General features: G+C 28.0%; 1 protein-coding gene across 1 annotated transcript; it reads right to left on the reverse strand.

Moving 5' to 3' along the window:
- Positions 1-1,515: 1,515 nt before the first annotated feature.
- On the reverse strand, positions 1,516-21,211 carry LOC123291524 (THO complex subunit 2). Its single transcript, XM_044871835.1, has 21 exons — positions 21,124-21,211; positions 20,803-20,953; positions 18,341-18,466; positions 18,159-18,274; positions 16,980-17,113; positions 16,641-16,897; positions 16,156-16,472; positions 15,090-15,506; positions 13,646-14,104; positions 12,502-12,619; positions 12,096-12,440; positions 11,737-12,021; positions 10,400-11,315; positions 9,880-10,033; positions 8,795-8,954; positions 8,546-8,708; positions 8,244-8,281; positions 4,055-4,270; positions 2,748-2,811; positions 1,993-2,075; positions 1,516-1,685 (listed from the first exon to the last, which is right to left on the reverse strand). Exons 1-21 carry the CDS (start codon positions 21,186-21,188, stop codon positions 1,569-1,571), a joined length of 4,701 nt encoding a protein of 1,566 aa, XP_044727770.1. The 5' UTR covers positions 21,189-21,211; the 3' UTR covers positions 1,516-1,568.
- Between the last annotated feature and the right edge of the window lie 38 nt (positions 21,212-21,249).

A 21,249-nucleotide genomic window follows, 5' to 3' on the forward strand; every position in this document is an offset into this window, starting at 1 on the left:
ATAGACTCAAAAGTTTCGAATTATAATAATTATTTTTTAAGTGGTCGTATTACAATTAAAGATCCTCACCATAATTTCATTTTAAAATCACGATTCACTTATGTTTCGAAATTTATTAAATTATACTAAATTATTTATAACCTATATAATAAAATGAATGAAAATGTCTTCTATCTTAGTCCAACTAATTGCTGCCAGTCCGAAAAAATAAACTGCACTTGCGCTTATGACATGATGAAAAGGTCTATTGAACTAACTTGCAATTGCGCAAATGAAATGTACTAGCAACTGGCTGTGCATTTATTGCATGTGCTCATGCGTAAAGAATTTTGCATTACTTTTAAAGCAAACGGTTTTTATATATTTTTATTCAAAGACCTTTAGATTACTTTAAACGTAAAATAACCCATTTCTGATTTGAATCTCTAAGTCTACTTATTTACGTTAGTAAAACTTCTATTAGTCCTTTTTTTAAGTTAGGGGCCATAATAATTAATGTTTAAATTAAACACGATTATTGACAAAGTTTTACGGTGATGACTATTAATTTTTAATAATAATACCCTTAGAATTTTTTATAAATTAAATTACCGCTGGGTGTATCGATTTCGATATACCATGTAAAATTTATTCCGATCTTTACATCGAAAAGTATAACAAAATGACAAAATAATCTGTGTAATTGATTGTTTTTTTTTTTTTTTTTTCTTTTGTTTTTTTTTTTTTTCAAGGGAGACCTTATTTCAAATTAAAAATTAATTAACTAACTTATAATTTTCTTGACCGAAAAAAAGTTTCTAATCAGACCCTTTTAAAAAAATACTTTCGGCGATTTCTAATATAGCCCTGTAAATACTAAATCGACAGTATAGTATGGTAATAAAATATTTCATAATATTTTACCAGGATCGAATGGTCGTTTGCAGATTATACAACACCTAAGGTGATAATCTGGTAAAATATTCCCCCAACCAGCAGATTATTCCATTGTTAAAGACCTAGTCGACAATATTCTACACAATGGAGTGCTTGAAATTGAAGTTTCATCATTCGTTTATTTTATTCCCAAAAGGATTCCATAAAAATGGTGAATGAAAATTTATATTTTCGCACTCTTTATTGTGTGAGCTATATCTCATTTTAAAAGAAGCTTCTGAAGGCGTGTGTATTTGCTTATTTGTTATTTTTTATAGAATTCAACATACAACACGACATTTCGAGTTGTAGATGCTCTCTCTCTTGACGTTATTAAAGATTTGACTTTTCAAGATTTTCTAGATGATTACTCACCTTGGTATATACCAAATTAGTACAGAAAAATTTCTCAACAAAAATATGTTTATAAAAAATACTTTATTTCAATCATTGTTTCTTTTAAAATCTACATCAATTTTTATATTGTATGTACACAATTTATTAAATAAAATTTGAATATTGATTGAAAATATTAATTAACAAAAAAAAAAAAACATGATTTTAATAATCTACAACTTTATTATACATTAAATGAGACCAAATTAAAAAAAATAAAATTAATAATTCTAAAGTAATTAAATTATGCATTTGTATTAATGATGACGCCTACTGTCGTGCTTTTGACTTCGACTGTAAAACGGATATTGTTTATCTCTTGTATCAATTCGATCATGTGATCGATCTCTTTCACGACTGTAAGGTGATTTTTCCTATAATAGAATAAATAAATCAATTTAAAATGATTGTAGGTATTTAAAAAAAATTTAAATTTTAATTAATATTTTTTCTCACAGATAGAAATAATAATGTATATGTTTATTTCAGCAACGTTTCAGTAAAAATTTGTCCTGGAAAAATATTTTGTTATTTTTTGGATGCCTGAGGAAAGTCAAATTTTGACCATAACGTTGCTGAAATAAAAATATATTGAAAAATAAACATTATTATTTGTCCACATTCCTGTGAGAAAAAATATTAATTTATCAATCTTGAATACGGATTTATATGTTAATTTACCTGACTTCGACTATGATGATGTTTTTCTCGTATGTGTGGCGCTTCAATTAAGTCTCCATTTTGATGACTGGATAATTTAGCAGCTATACAAAAATAGAAATAATTATTTATTTTAAAATTAAATAATTTGTATAGCGTTTTCAATGCCTAAGAAGTTACTTTCAGTAAGAATAAGTAAAACGGTCAACTTAGTTAAGGATGACGGAAATATTTTCAAGTCAGCTTAAAGTAGATTAATACACATTACATATAATCATAATATTTAATATTAATTATAAATCAATAAAAAATTAATACTAAAGCATATGCAGGATATTTAAACAATTAATTCGATTAATAATTATCTCCACTTTTTTTTAATAAAAAAATTATCAAAACAATTTTTAACAGAAATAATATGTAAGTGAAAAAAATATACATTCACCAGTTATAGACTCTCAGGCCCCATACTTTCCGCGGCAAGCGTATATCCTTTCAATCACATTAATAAGCCATTTAATAACTTCTTTTTATAAACTTTACAAATAACTGAAAGATATTCAGTAAAATTAATTCAGCATAGGTATGTGAAAAATTTGTATCGTATTGATTTCATATTAGCTTAAAAATGCAACGATTAGTATGCGAGCAAAATAATTTTGAAATCGCAAATAGAAAAAGCTATTGTTTTTACAATGGTAGTATAAAATTGTTAACGAAAAGTACAAGCTTGATTAAATCCTAAATGGGATATCAGTTTTCATATTGTTAATTACCTTTTTCTTCATCCTTTCTTCGCTTTTGTTCTGCTTGTAGTAAAGCTTCCTCAACTGCTCGATCCTAAGAATTAATAACCATACATTATTAATAATTTATTTAAAGACATTCACTTAAATCGATCAGCTATCTTACTTGAATGTACTTAATGATCGAAATACGTGAATATTGAAAGGAAAATTATGATCACATTTCTGATCGTCGGGCTTTAATGAAGAAGAACGAAAAAAAAATTATTTAATTATTACAGGCTAATTTTATGTTAACTAATGATTTTTCTTCTGTTGTTTATGAAAATCATCATTCCATACTTTTTTGACGGCTCCAAATGGCTGCCAAATTGTCGCAAATATACTGCTGTCGGAAATATGTGGCATGAATATACTTGCTATATTGGCAAGTATGGCATGATGGTTTTCGTAATGATTATTCGAAAATAATTGGTTAAAAGAATTAGACTATAGCAAATACAATAACTCAAAAAGAAATTTTGTTAACGACCTTTGATTACGCCCCGACGACCAGCGCTGTGGCCATCATTTTCCTTTTAATAATCACATAAGGCCTATTAAAGGGTCGCCATACTGTTTTTTTATTTTAATAGTTACGTAAGTCTTATTAAGGGGTCGTAATAAATAGTTTTGTAATTTTGTGTCAATACTGCAAGTCGACAAGATATTTTTAAAATCATATTTAAAAAAGGGTTTTGTGTGAAATGGTTGTTTTACCGACCTAGAATAAATAAGAAATTTGATATAAAGATGGGTGGTTTTGTTTGTTTTTCATTTTAATACTCTTTGATAGCCCGAATCATTGTGAGCAGAAAATAAAGGAAAATTTTTTGTTGATTCTTCAGAAGTGTGAACAGAGTCGGCGACAGAAACAGATAAAGGGGTTTATCATTTGAAAGTTGGAATTGGTGATATTTTCCCACTTTTTTAAATCAAGAGGATCTAAGAAAAATGGGTTATATGCGCTAGTTCAAAATGTAAAAAAAAATGAAAATATTCTGATGAACTTATTACCCTGTTAATTAATTTCCGTTGTACATAAATCTAATATAAAAAAATTAATTTGCAGGTTGGGCGGAAGGGATGTCATTTTACACGCCCTTTATAGTTTTTAGAAAACTCTAATAGCAAATGTAATTGGACATAATTTATTCTATGAATGCTACTGCAAGATACTAATAGTGGAATTGACATTTAAGCCAAGAGCAAATCGATTTTATCACAATTTCAAAACTCATTACGAGACAAAATAATTTGATTTTAGTGAATATAAATGAATTAAAAAAGAAAATTACTCTTTTTCGCCCAAGTTTTCGTTCCCGGCGTAGTTCTTTTTCTTCATCCGTTTGTTTTTCTCGTTTATCTTTTGATTTTGAAGAGCGTTCTTTTTTTTCGGATTTTTCAGTTCGTTCAACAGCCGATGATGGTGATATATACTCGCTACTGCTGTTTTGTGATAATGTTAAACTCGTACTGCCACCTCTGCGTTCACGATCTTCATGTTTTTGATTCTGCAGACATATACGTTGAGGCACAATCAATTTTTGCGAGCGCAGCTGATAGCGGCGTGCCCGACTTTATCCGTACGAACTCATCCGCTTGCTGCCTTCATTTTTGTTTAACTTGATCATCAACAACTCAAGAGCCACATGTTTATCAGTTTATTTTTATTTTTAAAATATATACTCGATAAAAATGAGTCTTTTAGGTTATATTACCGGGAAACTACACATGAAATCAATGATATATTCGTTGAAATTATTTCCTGTTTTATTAAATTTAAAGTTTAATATAAAATTAGACCATATTCTTCGGTTCGACATTGTCATTATAAAAATGATCAAAATAATTAACTGTACAAGTATCGTAATTTCATGTGTGTTTCCAAGAATACAATAGTAAAAAAAAGTTTGAAAACATTTCAACGTTTATATACCTGTTAAAGTATAAGTCGTCAATAAAAACTAATTAACAAATATTATTTATATAGCTTCTAATTGGAATAATCATTTCTAGCTATGAAATATTATTCATGCCTAATATCCCTACAAATTTATAAGTTCTATCAAATAAATAATTATAATTTAGAAACTAAATAAAAATTTAAATTTTTAATTTTTTAGTAAATGGAAGACTGTGAAAATCTAATTTACGTACAATCTCACGTTTGATGATCATGTGGTCAATCTAAGATCATAATATTATAAGATCCTCGATAAGGCGCCTCGAGCGCCAATCATTAATAATAGGGTTCTGCATTAAACTTCAATACAAAAATTTATATTACTTATATAAATTGATATTTAGCAAAATTATCAATTTTCGTAAAACAAGTTGAAAAATAATTATCCAAATTTGGAACGCATAATCTTAAATTTAAATAAGGAGCGCTGGGTTTTTTGTAGAAAAACTTAAGTATCTAATTATTGTATAAAATGTATGTGTTTTAAAATGATTTTCAAACTTTTTTCACTAATATATTAATGCATATATAGCCTACCTACATCAGTTTAATTTTGTAGTAAATGTTCCACAATTTAGTTAACATTAATAATATATTAACTTCTTTTTTCTTCGGTAAATCTTTAATATTTTTCTATAGAAACTTTTTTTTTTTTATTTAGTTTATTTAAAGTCATAAACTACAATATCATCGTGGGACTGGGTTGTTTTCAGAAACCGAAAATTTTCATAATGAGACGAAAAAAATTTTCGTTAATTCTAGTGTTATGATTTCGAATAGGTACTTCAGTAAACGACATTTTTTGTTTGATGAAAATACAAAGAAAATATAGTTAAAGAGATATTATTCGTCATATAAATTGTGAAACATTTTATAATTCAAATATTTTCAAAATTAATAAAAAATTGTTCACACGAATTAAAAAAACCATTACCCCAATCCAATATATTTTATGAGCAAGAAATTTTAAACTTTAAAAAAAAAAATTAACGGATCCGTACAATCTTCATGAAGAACACGCATCAAACAAATAGACTGTAATGGAATACGACATTTTTTAAATTTTCTGATCAAAAGTTATAAGGTCGAGGTTCCGCATATATCCTAATTAATTTAACCAATTATCTAAGTACTTCATAAATGTATAAAATTTTCAATACATAACTTATTGAGTGGATCTGTACCATTGATAACTATAAATTTATGATTTTTGATGTAAATAAAATTATACGCTTAGAGGCATTCATATATGCAGTTTGTTCCAGAAATCCTTATCGACCCTTCGAAGAAAAATATGTAGGGTAGGTTCGACATAAACAAAAGTTGTTGAGCTTAGAGTAGAATATCACAAAAAAGACCTTATATTTTACTTTGATGTTCAGGATCATCAAAAGTCAATCAAAGTTTGTAACTTAGAGATAAATGAATACCTAACATTCGAAAGTTATTTCTTATATCATAGGTAACAATTTTTCGAAATATGAATGAATTCACCCGAATTCGGATGCAAAATTCTCGCTCTTTATAACCATTTTGCTGAATCTATAATATGTTGATCTTACATTCGAACAACTTACTGATTTAAAGTGATTCTATCTCTTATCGGTTACGAGCTCGAGTTGACTTGACCTTGGATGTCAAAGTCATATTTAAGATACCCGTTTGAGTCCAACAACTTTTCCTACAAGATATTTTTCATTAAAACGAGGCTAAAGATCTTGGATAATATACATAAATACGTATTTGAGATTTTGTTGACCTCGAAAAATTTTAAAGCATTTATTTTATGTATCTTAGATTGGCAGCTCACATTTTTTAATTTTTTTAATTCTTGCTCATATAGACCTTAATAGCATAGTATTCTGATACATGACATACAGTTGTTCGCTGTTTAAATCAATGTTTTTCGTTTTATATATTTGCACCTTTTAAGTCACATTTATACAGTTACACAGAATAGTTTTTTGTAAAAATCTCAATCACTGACATAAATGGCGCGACGTCCCGATCGCAAGGAGGTTAGATAAACTTTTGATCAGAAAGGTATAAAGAACATTTAATTTTATTAACAGCCAATACGACAGAAATGGATTTTCCATAATAACAAAAAAGGATTTTGTGATGTTAAAAAATAGAAATTTTTGGAGGTTTCAAACGCGCATCATCACAAACTTATTTGCACGTTTACTTTTCAACTATTTTGCTTAATAAAATTTCCTTGGTTAAAGGTTAAAATAAAAATAAATTACAAAAATATTAATCAGTAAAAAAGTAAGTAATATTTAAAATCGGTAAGGGGCTTATATGTTCAAACTTTATAGTTGATTTGGCCATTAGAACAAAAATCGCTTCTTGTAAATAAAAATTTTTTCAAAAATTGAATAAACAATTGACAACGACATTTGAATAATAACCTATTTTATGTTCGAATATAGGCGGAAAACAACGATTTTTTTATTACAGATGTGTTCAGTTTTTTTAATCGATAGTGTGAATATTAATTTTGATATTATATTAAGAGATAATTTCAAACATAGATTTAGAACATTAACAACTATGTTACCATTAGAATGACAAAAAAAAATCCCTTTTCCATTGTTTTCTTTGAGTATCCACTTACCTGTTATCACATAAACACATAAACGAGCTTGAGATGGAAGATTGGGCTGAAGTTTTCCAAGGAAAAACAAAGTCTATTATTTATGTATTTTAAATAATGTAATGAAACGAACACTTAATTGTTCAGAAAAAAATGTCCGATCACACAATTGGTTTTAAAATTAAATGCATATTCACACTAACAAATTAAATTCTCTTCTTGTTATTTCTTCAAAATAATCTTCTTTAATTGACGAATTACCAGTTTTCCATTTGTTATGATGGCCTCCCGTTTATATATTTATTAAAAAATTGTTCGTTTAGAAAATATGGTTGATGCAAAACTATTGGTGTAGCAAATTCAATCGAATTGTCGATCCTATTCTATTCATGTTTATATAATCCAGCAAATATTTGTTCATTACTCTTCGAAAATAATGGTATTTACAAAAATTAAAATTACGTCTGTTTTGTGTTGATTAACAAATTATCGAACATGTTGAAAATTCATTTTTGTATGTGAAATGGTGGTAATAATTTTTTTCAATACAGATTAAAATTAATATAAGTAACGTAATACCAGATCCATCAGAATGATTTTCCTATTATTTCTCAGGTTTTTTTTCGCACTCTCAGTTTAAGATTTATGTTTAGGACGATCATGAATTTATTTATTTATTTTTTTTTTAATATATAAATTTTTTGTTTGTTTGTTTTTTTTTTTTTTTTTTTAATTGATGTTTTTTATGTGATATAAAAATCCAAGGCACAAAATTAAGAAGTCAGCCCAATCTCCCTCCCACTGATGGATTCGAACAAATGGATTTTTTAAAATTTTTATGTTGATTCGTTTATCTTGAAATACCCTGAAATCTCCCTCATTCTTGTCTTAGACAATGTCGCTAGCTGACTTCGATACTAACCTTCGAAGAATTTCCCTCCATTTTCCGTCTTTTCACATCTATAAATTAAAATTTTAAAATTACGTTATTTTTAAAATAATAATTTTATTGTTAAAATATGTGCGATGTCTAACGGGGCAAATCATGGCATTACTAAAACAGAAACGTATTTTAACTGTCTAACCAGAATCATTCGTAGTTTTACAGAAAGATATTCATATTAACAAACTACGAATATTTGTTTCCAAAATTTAAAATTTTTGCGTTTTAGTTATATCATGAGTCAGCCATTAATATGGAATACTTATATTTTTTCAAATTACCTCTAGGATCAGGTTCGATCATTTCTTGGCTGCGTCTGTGAGATGATCCACTTGGAATACTTCCACCATTCGAGGACATCATGTAATAATATTGATCATCACCAGAAGTATATCTTGAACTCTCTTCTTCTTTTGGACTAACCATATCTATATATCGATCTTCCTATGGTAAAATTAAAAAAATTAAATATCAACTGTGCTTCTGGATTTTTTTGCTCAACGAACATTTATATTTTTTTGATTACTTACTCTATGTTGACGTTCTTCTTTTTGATTTAATTTTTCTTCCCTCCGTTCTCTACGCTTTTCTTTTTCTCTTTCAATTTCTTCACGTCGTTCTTCTTTTCGTAATTGTTTTTCTCTATGTTCTTGTTCTTTATCCTTACTTGACTTGTCTTTGATTTTTTCACTAATTTAAGTTTAAAAATTAAAGTTAATCGAGATTTTTAAAATGTATTCATCATTCTGTTAAGATAATTCCCGCGAAAAAAATTTTGTTTTTATTATTTGGGAAGTTCTGGTTGCATTTTATAACGCTATTTAATCACATTTAGTAAATTTCACCCCATCGATGTTTTAAATGAAAATAGTTTAATTTTTAAAGGATAAAATCTGCAGCGCTACCCGCAGAATGCATGAGTTTTATTTCAGGTGTTGTCATGGTTACTACATATGATTTCATCACACAAATTTTATGAATGATCATATAAGGCTATGGATTGTACATTAGAATAAATAGATTGAAAAATTTTAAGAATTTACTAACTAATAAGTAAGCTATTATGTGAATTTGCTTTTAGAAATTATTATTCATATATTTTTTGAATCATATTTTGTATAAAAGAATGATTTATTGGACTTTTTATAAGTCAAATATTGCTCCGATCGATCTAGTTGCCCCCTCCACATTTGATGCACGGTATGAATATTTAGTAGCTGGAAGCATGAACTAAAAATCCTCATGTTCTTTCAAATAGACGATTTCTTTTCATATGGTTATAGTTTAAAGCGGATGGTATTGAATTATGGAAATTTCATTTAAATCAAATGTAATATTTAAGAATATAAATAACCTAACCGTGATAATCGGAAATTAGAATTCGATTTTATTTTATTGACAGAATGTAAGAAAACCAAAGCTAGTGTGAAAAAACCAAATTTTTGGTCATCCAATGATGTCTAAAATCCGGTCATTTTTTCCGTGATCATTTTTCGGTTAATTTTGTTACCTTATGATATAATTAATTTATTATTAAAATTGAGAATCGTTATCGTAAATAATCGTATATGCTTGTTTTCTTGAGAACTACTTTAATAGTATTCAATATATTTACCTTGGTGATTCTTCAACGTAATTTTTTTCTGACTTTGGTTGTGATGTTATATTTAATAATGATGGTGAACCTTTTCTTTGTATTGATCGTTTTTCATGCCTTTCTTTTGTACTTGAATTTTCTCTTAATTTTTCAGATCCACTTTTATCTTTTTCTAGATTATAAAAAAAAATTATGTAAGTATAAACTTTCTTTACCAGATGCATAGGACACAGTATATCCTGTAACTCAGAACTAGAGCGCAATTTTCACAAACTGTCGTATGTCGCAGATTGAATCTTAGAAGAGGCAAATATTATGAATTTTCACTATAAAATCCCTATCTTTGTTGTTTAGGTAAGTGTAAGAGAGATTGTAATGCTTGAGTTTAATGAGAAAGATGCATATACCAGATATCAGTCTATCTAAGTTCCAATCGAAATGCGTATTTATAACACAAAAATTGATCTATGCCTTAAAACTCATAGTGGAAAAAGATGGACGAAATTATTTTTAAAGGAAATTGAAATTTAAAACTTACCACCAACTACTTTATCACCATTTAATACTTTAACATTGTGTTCTGATGTGCTATCTACATTTGATGATGTTTCTTCAACTTTCTTTTGTGGTTTATCTGATACAGAATGAAATTCCGCTTCACGCATCATAGACGAAGATTTTGCTTTTAATTGTCCAATATAACTTGTAGCCAATATAAATAAATCTTGTCGTTGTCCTTTCTCCTCTTCACGTACTTTTTCTATACGTTTTTCTAGAATACCACTTAATTTTGCAAGAACCGGAAAATGTGGTAAAATTTTTATAAGAATGATCAATGAATTGCGTATTTGTACATAATCCTTTGATTCTAAACATATAATAATCGCTTTTGCCATTTTGTAATGCCATTTATGACATACGTGTCGATAATTTTCGTAACCAACATGATCAGATGCTTCTGAGAATTGATTACTGACACGAAATTTAGTAACAAAGCCAGGATATCCAGCACATTCTTCTTCAAATACAGATTTTTTTGAATGCCAACGCATAACTGTCTCTAACATTGCACATAAAAATCGACCATAACGATTTGCTTCATTTTCTGTACAAGATGTTACAGAATATGTAATATCACAAAATAATCGGTCATAACACAACAATGTGGAAAAATTAGCTGCTTTTAATAAATGTATAGTATGAACGAATTTAGCACAATATACAGCATCAACAGCTGTAAATATACATCGTGGAAATAAACATAACTGTAAAAATTGTGTAATTGTTTCATTTTTTGCAGCTTTTGCTGAACGCGATAAAAACCAAGTATCCTTTTCTTGTTTTAAACGGTATAATACTTTATCGACATGTTCTTGCTGTTTTTTCTTTTCATCTTGCATTTTTTCCATGATAGCTATGTATCTTTCCTGTTCTTTTTTACCTTTGCCAGCAGCCTATTAATGAAATAAAATTTTGAATAATTTATCCTTTCTAACTACTTGCATAGAAAGTTCAGTTTTTGAACTCTTCGATTTGCTTTAAACTAGAGGAGCGTACAATTCAACGTCGGTTGCAACTAACATACGTTTTTAGAAATATCGTAAAAAAGTTTCAATTAATTGAAATGTGCCTGAATCTACTTTAGTAGATGGGGAAAAAATAAAATAAAAATTTGATAGTTTCAGATTTGTGAAACCATCCTTAATTTCGACACCAAAGACGTCATAAATTCATGCAATTTAAAAGGAATCGAGACGAAGAAATGGGAGTACGTAAGTCAAGGAAATATAAAGGAATTTTTCAGTGAGGGTGCGTGACAGCTACTTTTATAATTACTTTTATAACTAATAAAAATATATTTTGTATATTTCATACCATATCTTTGGAATCTAATGCTTGTTGAGATAAATTTTTAAGTTTATTGATTTCACGTTGATAACTATCAGTTGGAACGTACAAGTCAAACATTGTTAACGACCAAAAAGTAACAAGAAATTGTGGTGAAATATCTTCCCAGACTTTTGAAGAATGTAAAGGTTGAACGGATAATATCACTGGTGCCATCACTTCTTGAACAGCTTCATAATATTTTTGTTGTTTTAAAGTCGACGACATTTTTTTACAATTTGGATCAGCTTTCCTTAATTGATCATATTTTATCTATAATTTCAAATTTGATAAAAGTTTAATTTTGATAAAAGTAGTGTAAAATTTTTTTGAATTCCAAAACTTACATTAATAGCATGAGTAAACATGGGTCGTGCTAAAAAGAATGCAACATCGGTGTGAATATGATAATCTTGTAACATGCTTTGTATAGACGGTAGTCTTTCAGAATATTCGTCCATTGACATGGTTGAGCCAAGAAAAGTTCCAAATTGTACTAAAGTATCTTGACATTGATCATAAAGTTTACCAACTAATTTTAATGGACTATTATCAGTCTCACGATAAACAACACAGAATTTTTGTTGAGCAATCAATAAACATAATGTTACTGCTAAATTTTGTTCAGCCATTGCTTCTTTTAAACGCTGTGACGATTTTTTTGTATTTCGTATTTGACTAAATTGACCCGCCTTTAAAATAAATATGATTTATTACTGAAAATAGTAGGATAATATTAATTTATGTTCATACCTCGCCCTTCAGTATTTCGCCTCCAGCCATTGCATCTACCTGTTCAGGTGTTAACTCCTCAGCAGCTTCAATACCAGCCATTTTTTGAACAATTTCTTTTAATATTAGTAAATCAAGACTGGAAAGCAAAAAACATTTAACATTATACCACTTGAAAGCTTGATTTACAAAACAATCAAATTATTTTGTAACGCTTTTGCTTTCTAAACGTGCAGCCATATTATGTTTTAAGGTGTTTAAAATTATAGTAAAATGTGATATTTTATCTGAAATATTAAGCTATCTCTTAAAATATTAAGCTACCCAACACCTACTCTCCTTACGAGTGATCTGGTCTAGACCTGACCGAGTGTCTGCTGTGTTTCTGGACACATTAATATTCCTGAACGAGAAATGCATTGTTAAATAGACACTTCATATGCATTGATTAAGTAAAGAATGGTTAAAGAAGAGCATGTAAATTATTTCAGCGAAATAAGACAGGAAACAACTGATAAAGACAGGAAAGATTTTCTATGTATATCCGCTGGAATACAGCAGTCCAAATTAATTTCAAGAAATGTAAGATCGTAACCGTCAATAACTACACGCTACAACGATGAGAGAAAAGACGATTTATCAATTATCATTGCGCAACGTTGGAAAATCATAGTCCTGTAATAAAGGGCTGTATACAAAAGTTGATTTTTTTTTTTTATAAGGAACATTTTTTTTATTTCTACTTTTGTTGTATCTCTAACGGTTTACAAGATGGGTTCTACGGACCCAAGACCCAATTGACTCATGTTGCTCATTTACGAACTAGACCTCACTTTTTACGTCCTCAGCATGCTATAAAAATTTCAGCTTGATATCTCTTTTCATTTATGAGTAATCGCGATAATAGACGGACAGACAGACAGACAGACAACCGGAAATGGACTAATTAGGTGATTTTATGGACACCTATACCAAAATTTTGTTCATAGCATCAATATTTTTAATCGTTACAAACTTGGGACTAAACTTAGTATACCTTGGTATATTTCATATACATGGTATAAAAAGTTTGCAAGATTGTGGTTTCTTCTGTAAATAATGATTTTATAATCTACTAATACTCGAAATTTTTGTAAAAAAAAAAAAAAAAAAAACATAATTATACCTTTTTTGAGCTTTCAATTGATTTGCAACAAATTGCAACAAACCACTCAATTCAATATTGTACTTTTTAAAAATAGCACCACAAAATGATGCTAAACTTTGTAGCCATGAAGATATCGATGTACTATCATCCTTGAATCGATCTTTATGTACTTGTGCTAATGCTTCAATTAAACAATAACCTAGCACATCGTATGATAAATTTGTTAAATATTTCAAAGAATCGACGACAGGATTGATAAGATTATCATATATTTGAATTTGTAATAACACATAATCAAATAGAAACCCAGGTGCACAATGTGTTAATTTTCCAATATGACGACCAACTGGTTTTATTGTTTCTTTACTAACACGTTTCATTATATTTTTAATACGTTTTTGTGCATCGCCACGACGTTTCAATAATTCTGGATATTGTTGGTTTGTATCATTTTTCCATCGACCATATAAGCAATATCTAAAAACCAAGAAATAATAAATTTACGTGTATCTTTACATCATTGTGTTAACATGAAGGTAGTAAAAATTGATGATAAAATAGATTTAAGGTAGTTCCTCCGCGACAGTCCAGTCAAAAAGTTTTGGACTAATACTATCATTCAGCGCATTAACTACTATGACTATACCATATATTATTTTCACAAGACTGTAGGTTCCTCACTACTGTATCTCCTATACGTATAAACACACACACTATGATATATACCTTTACCATTAGTCTTTATATCCTTTCCACAAAAAATCATCGCTAAAACGAGTTATTTATTTAAGTTTTTTATCGAAACTATATGGTAAATAATTTTTATTTTTTTAAATATATTTTCTAAATATAGTATTCTACATTATATTAGTTTTTCATAGAGATGGTGAACGTCATTCATTGATAAATAAATATAATATTTGTAAATTTGTGTATTTTTATACGCTTCTCCCATGTACACGTACAAATTGCGTCACTTTTAATTGCTAATATCTCATGTATGACATGGTAAATCATCTTCTAATTTTAACAGCATGTGTATTATGAATTAAATATTTTATATTCTGAGTTTTGAGAAATTCTTGAAATATCACTTTCGTGTAGGTACTACCTTAAATTTTAAAAATTATGTCTCGAAAACAAATAAAAACTCTATGCAAATTTGTGAAATGATTTGAAATTAGATTGAAAATGTGTCCCCATTTCATGCATGGCAAGTATAAGAGGGTAAATAACAAAAATATAGACTTTGTAAAAATGTCATGTCTTCCGGCCACTGGCTCTTATTCCATTAGGTATAAATTGCAGAAAATAAATTAGTTTTGGCATAACACATGTTGAATACTATTTATAAGCAATTTTGCAATTTTGTTTGTTAAATAATTTTTTAAGGAAGGCAATAGATAACATTTTAAATCATACATCACAATGATATAGATATTATTTAGTACACAAATTTTACCTGTATTGATATGGATACAATTTTAAAACGTTCCATATTTCCTCCGCGATGCAACAATTACAATCCATATAAGATAATGATGGTAAAATAGCAGAATCAAAAATACTTAAAATATCGTAATATAAATTATCATCAGATGGTACTGGCTTATTTATAACTGGACCACCTCCACCACCACCAGAAGATGTTGCTGAATTAGTTATATTCATGTTACAATTTTGTGTTAACGCTGCTTTTGATATACGTATAATTTTATACATCAGTGTTGCATCATAATGTAGTGATGGTCCCAATATTACAAGCATTGGAATTGCAACATCACGCATCTCTACAAATGTTTCAACAGGTTTTGGTGCTAATTTATTTTGCAGTGGTGATACTGGACGTCCATTGATTTTTGGTGCTAATCTACAATTTCTACAAAAAAAAAAGGGCATTGTTATAGTTTTATTCAGTTTGATGATTTGGAATCAAAATGATTTTTTTGTCCTCTGTTGTTTTAAAAATAGAGAACCTGCAAAATCTAGACCGAGAATTGTTAAAAGATACTAACTAACAAATTGTGTATCGATCGAACCGCGTAAATCCTTCAGGTTTTATATTAATTAGTTATCATTAAATAGAGAGAGGTATTGATTAATAATCATTAAATATTAACCTTTAATATGAAACGTAAATAAAGTAAATCCCATGGTGGCCAATGTTTTTCCAGGTTTACCAGTAATGTAGCCATCATGGAAGGATATTTGACTGGTTTCTGGAAACCGTCTCAACTTATTAGATAGTATTTGTAGAGCCTTTTAAAGTCTTTCAAAAAAATAACAAATAAAAATACTTAATTTTCAATCATCAAAAAGGTATTTGTAAAGGTACCTATGCACTAAAATTTTTGATGCCATAAACATAACAAACGGTCTTTCTGCCTATCACGATCTGTTTTATCTTTCTTAGGTTGGTGCATAGCAATGGCATTAAAAAATTAGTTTCTTAGTATAACTTGTGAGTTCTAATGTACTTAGGTCCCCTTAAGGAACATAATTTATAAGAAATACAATGTTACACTTACTTTCTGTATAATGGTTCAATTATCACATGTAACAAATTACACATAGCTTTGGCAATTTCTGGTTGCTCTAATGTGTAATGTTCTGGCATTTTTTTAATCATTTGTTGAGCAGTTTTCCAATCACCAATTTCCAATAATGCTTGACACAAACCAAACTTCTGATTCAAATGATACTTATCTTGAGGTACTTCTTTTTCCTCTGATGATGGTTCATCTTTTTCTTTAATTGATATTACTTGCAATTTACGAAAATATTCTTTTGCATCACGCATTTCTTTGTCCCAGTCTTTTTGCATCACTTTATCGTCAGGTACAAGCTAATAAAAAAAATTGAATAATATAAATAGGGAACTTATTAATTTTTTTTTTTTTTTTTTTTGCCACAAATTCATATATAAACATCGAAAAATTGATTACCAAAATCGATACCTTCATCGATTTAGGTACATAGAAAAATGATACGAACGATATAAAAATTATCTTACCCAACAGTAAATGTTATCCAAAGCTATAATACCATGTTGTAATAATAGGGCAGTAACTTTGTACAATGATTGTGGAGTAGAACCTTCTAAAGTTGTTTGATATATGGAATATTTAAAACCCAATACTTCGCAAATAATCTTTGGATCATTCATATAAGATCTGATTAATGGTATAAAAAACTCATGCCTTTCAGGTCGAGTTTCAAAAGATTCTAATATTATATCTAATACTCTGTTTGGATCTAAATTAAAACAACCTAAAAAACATTTTTTTTAACATATTAGTTAATTTTAAATTAATATAGTCCAGTGCAACTTTCAATTATTTATTTTTATTACCTATTAATGACTTAATGATTTCAAGGATATTGCTAGCATTAACACTTGCGCATGGCTCTTGATTTAATTCAACACTCAGTTTAGCATAGCCTTCACTTTCCTCGCGAAATAAATTAAACTTTCTTTGTTTATAACTGAAAATTTTTGATAATATGAAATTAAATGTATATCGGTGTAAAAAAATATTTTATCGAAACAAATAGACTGCGTTCGTTATTTAACATTATATTGTTGATATTATATCTTGATGGTATCATATTGTTGTTAAATAACAAATACAACCATATTATAATCATTAATTTATGAAATCAGAACAGATTCAAGGGTAGAGTACACTCAGGGCAACAATATTGTTTACCCAATTCTTTAAACTTTATAGTTTAACAATCAAAAAGATATACTCTCCGAATTTATATAAAGCAAAAAATTTCTAATTATTTTTAAAGGCTGATAATTATGAGACAAGCCAAAATTATTATTACAAGCAAAGGACACAATCTAGTAATCGATTTGCCATATTATCAACCCCATTTCCAGAAAACGTTCTCGACGTCTAATCGCAGATATATTTTCACTAAAACTTGAATCACTTGTTGGCTCAATAGCCTAGATGGTAGCTGTACAGCTGTACCTTTATAGTCAAGATTTTCTTAAACATAATCAATTTAATTGTGGACAATTATGAAGGTACTACGATCGCAGGAGGATGTGAGACAGTTCCAATTCCGACTTTTCAAAGATATTTGAGTAACAAAGTTTCATGAAAAAATTGCAGGAAATTTTCGCCAAGAAATGTTCCTTGGTGTTTAAATCTTACATTTCAACGTTTACTTAAAAAAAATCTATTTTCTGTAGCTTTTTTTTGTTCTTAAATCGCATAATTTTCAAAAAAATCGTCAAAAAAGCACAGTTTCCTCTCACTATTGGAGCACCCTTTTGCTTAGCCATAATTAAATCTTAAGTATGTTTCAAATTCAAGTTAAACAAAAAATTTCAACTTCTATTAAACAAAATATATGTATGCTCCCCTCAAATTCATTTTAATAAATTTCAATAAAATGAAAGTCTAAAAGCAACTATTTTCTTGCACAAATTTCAATTAAAAAATATCTGTTCAGAATTATTTATAAATATATTTTGTGCTAATTAATTTGCAAATATTTGAAATAAAATACTTACTACAATTTCGTCTTAACTTTAATGAATTTTGTGTAAAAATTTCTATTTTTAAGTATTCCAACATCTTGTAATGTATCGATTTCTAAACGTTCCTTCACTAATTTATCCGAAAGGTACTAAAACATATAAATTGATGTTAAAAATTTGGAAAATCCTATAAATAGAAAAAATAAAAGCCAAACCTTTTCAGATTCTTTCACAATAAAACAAAATGCTACTCTTTCATCAGTTTGTGTATCTGATGCTGTTTCGGCATCAATAGCACTTAATATATCTAATATTACAGCTGGAATCTCTGTGTGCAATGCCTAAATAAAATAATTTTTATTATTCCAAAAGGATTTATTTTAGACGTAGCCATGGGCCATGGACATTTTTTTTATGTAGTAGGAAAAATAAATGCAATGAAATCTTAATACATCCCTACGAAGTATTTAAAGTGCATTTTTGTAATCAATAACTCGAATTTCAAAAACAGACTCCGTAAGTCGAAGTTAATAAAGTATGTGTGTATAAGGAAGAATTATTTGAAATTATCCAAGCTAATAACATTTACTTTAAAATTCGAGTTATCGAGATTCTATTGTAATACTGTCGATATTACAAGTGTCGTGTGTGCTATAACTTATTTCACTTCCGTAGTATTTATGTCAACGCTACATAAAAGCAAAAGAAATAGAGGTATGTTTACAGTAACTCTATTTGACTCAAAATAACAGATACGAACTATATGAATTTTTGCTAAAATGTTATGTTGCCATATATAATTAACAGTGAAATGAAAAGTACATTTTTTCTAATTATTTACTAATTACTCTTATTATATCTGAAGAGGGATTGTTAAGTAACAAAATTGTTCCCAGAATATTTTTTTCTTTCATTTGATATCACTTGCATTGTAATCTGGGGGGTTAATTTTTTTAAATGAAATTTGTAATTTCTCATATGGTTTAATGTTAAAGGCAAAAATTGTTCAATATTAATATCTTTTTTTAAGTTCTCTGTAGCGCTTTTAAAAATTTAACTTGTTTAATATCTTGTTAAAATGTACGAATATGACAAGTTTCATTAAATTCTGACTCACGATTTAGAAGCCGAAAATTTTTAATTTTTTCATAGGACACGTTATCAGCAACTATTCAACCTTCATAACTATTGGAGGAATGAGTTCTAAAATTTAATAATAGCGTTTTTTATTAATCCAAAACTGAAGCGAATGCAAAAGATTTCATTAATTTCCATTAAACTAGATTGATTTACAGATTAATATTTTAGTTATGGAAAAGTTTGAATCAAAGTTAATTTTTCGTTTTTGTATCTAACAATAGCGTGATGAAATAATTAAAATAATACAATTTTTCACCTTGTGGCAATATACAGAATGACTTTTTTTAAAGTTTCCACCTATTTAAAATTCTTACCGAAAAATATTTAAAATAAAAACCTTTTTACAATTATATATATAATTATATATATATATTTTATTTTATTGTCGAAAAATTCCGTCTAAACAAAACCAAGTGTCCTGTGTTTGGCTATGAAAACAACCACGTATCCACGAATATAAAAACTAAATAATTAAAGAGAATTGAAAAAAATACACTCGAACCCGGACTTCTTGGATTCATGTCAAGCGCCCTACCAATTAGGCTATTCGATTCTAGACACGAATACAATTTTTTCAACTCAATGAATTTTTTAATTTGTTTATCCACTTATTATTATTTATTGTTGTTGTATACTTATAATTATGCATACGATATTTCCATCATGGTTTATTCGATTATTTTTGATGTAATATGCTACATACAAGCGTAAACTAAATATTGACAAATATCTTGTCTAGTAATCTTAATTAAAGAGAATTGAAAAAAATACACTCGAACCAGGACTTCTTGGATTCATTACTAGACAAGATATTTGTCAATATTTAGTTTACGCCTGTATGTAGCATATTTCATCAAAAATAATCGAATGACCATGATGTAAATATCGTATGCATAATTATAAGTAAACAACAACAATAAGTAAAAACTAAATACTATATTTTTCATTCTCCCCAAAAAGAGCAGCTACGTGTTTTTTTCGATTCTTGATTTTCTATTTTATTTTCAAAATTTTAAGGTGGATACTTTTTAAAAAGCGTCCTGTAAAGATAATGTTTTCCTCCCGAAAATGCGATAACATATTGTTCATATAATATATTTCATTTGCTTTTGTGTTCCGTACCAACTTATTAGGCTCATTTCAATCAACTTGCTTGCAAAATACAAATCTAGAAAGTTGGGACCCAATTTTAAAACTTGTGACACAGAGGAATTACACATTCGAATTCAAGGTGAATTCGAACATTGTACTTTTGATTTCTAATTTAGTATTTATTTTCTATTAACTTTTATTACTTTCGTAAACTTCTCGAATAGATCAATAATTAATAATTAAGTAAAATACAATAGGTAATTTATTATATTTTTTCCAAGAGAAAATTCTTGGAGTCGAATTATGACACCGGATCATTTTAAATTGAAGCACTGTGCTTTCTATGGTTTAGAAACTAATACATGTAACACTAAAAATGTCTTAATGTACAAAGTCGGGTAAATTTATTATGTGAACACATGTGAATATTGTCTAAAATAAATACCAATAGTTCACCAATAACTGAAACTACATTCTCCTTTCTGATAATTCCTTTAATACCATTCACAACCAATTCGTAAATATATCGTGTGATTAAATTCTTATGATCTTTATTTTTTTCTTCATTTTTAATGATTTGTTTACATGATTTTAAACTGAAACAAATAAAATACAATCATTGAAATCAAAAAACGAAACTGTAGGTTCGGTATTTGACACGAAGAATGTTAACACATATTTTAACATATTTCATGTAACTTTTTCTAAGTGTAATATACTTAATAAATGGTATCTGTATTATTTAATATCATGAAATATTACTTACAATTCAGATTTTCCTGTTCTTTCCCAATTTTTCCAAATTTCAGGACTTAAATTATTTCCAGCCATAATCACAAATCTACATACATACGCTTCTATGTTACCAACAATTTATTAATATTTAGTCCTA

This window comes from Chrysoperla carnea, chromosome 2 (genome assembly GCF_905475395.1).
Source record: "Chrysoperla carnea chromosome 2, inChrCarn1.1, whole genome shotgun sequence".
Classification (NCBI taxonomy): domain Eukaryota; kingdom Metazoa; phylum Arthropoda; class Insecta; order Neuroptera; family Chrysopidae; genus Chrysoperla; species Chrysoperla carnea.

Coding starts and splice junctions, on each gene's coding strand:
- LOC123291524 (XM_044871835.1), bottom strand. CDS start 21,188: ATGGCTGGAAATAATTTAAGTCCTGAAATTTGGAAAAATTGGGAAAGA. Junction 18,467..20,802: donor CAGTTATTGGTGAACTATTG/GTATTTATTTTA, acceptor TATTTTATTTAG/GCATTGCACACAGAGATTCC. Junction 11,316..11,736: donor CATTAGATTCCAAAGATATG/GTATGAAATATA, acceptor TTTCATTAATAG/GCTGCTGGCAAAGGTAAAAA.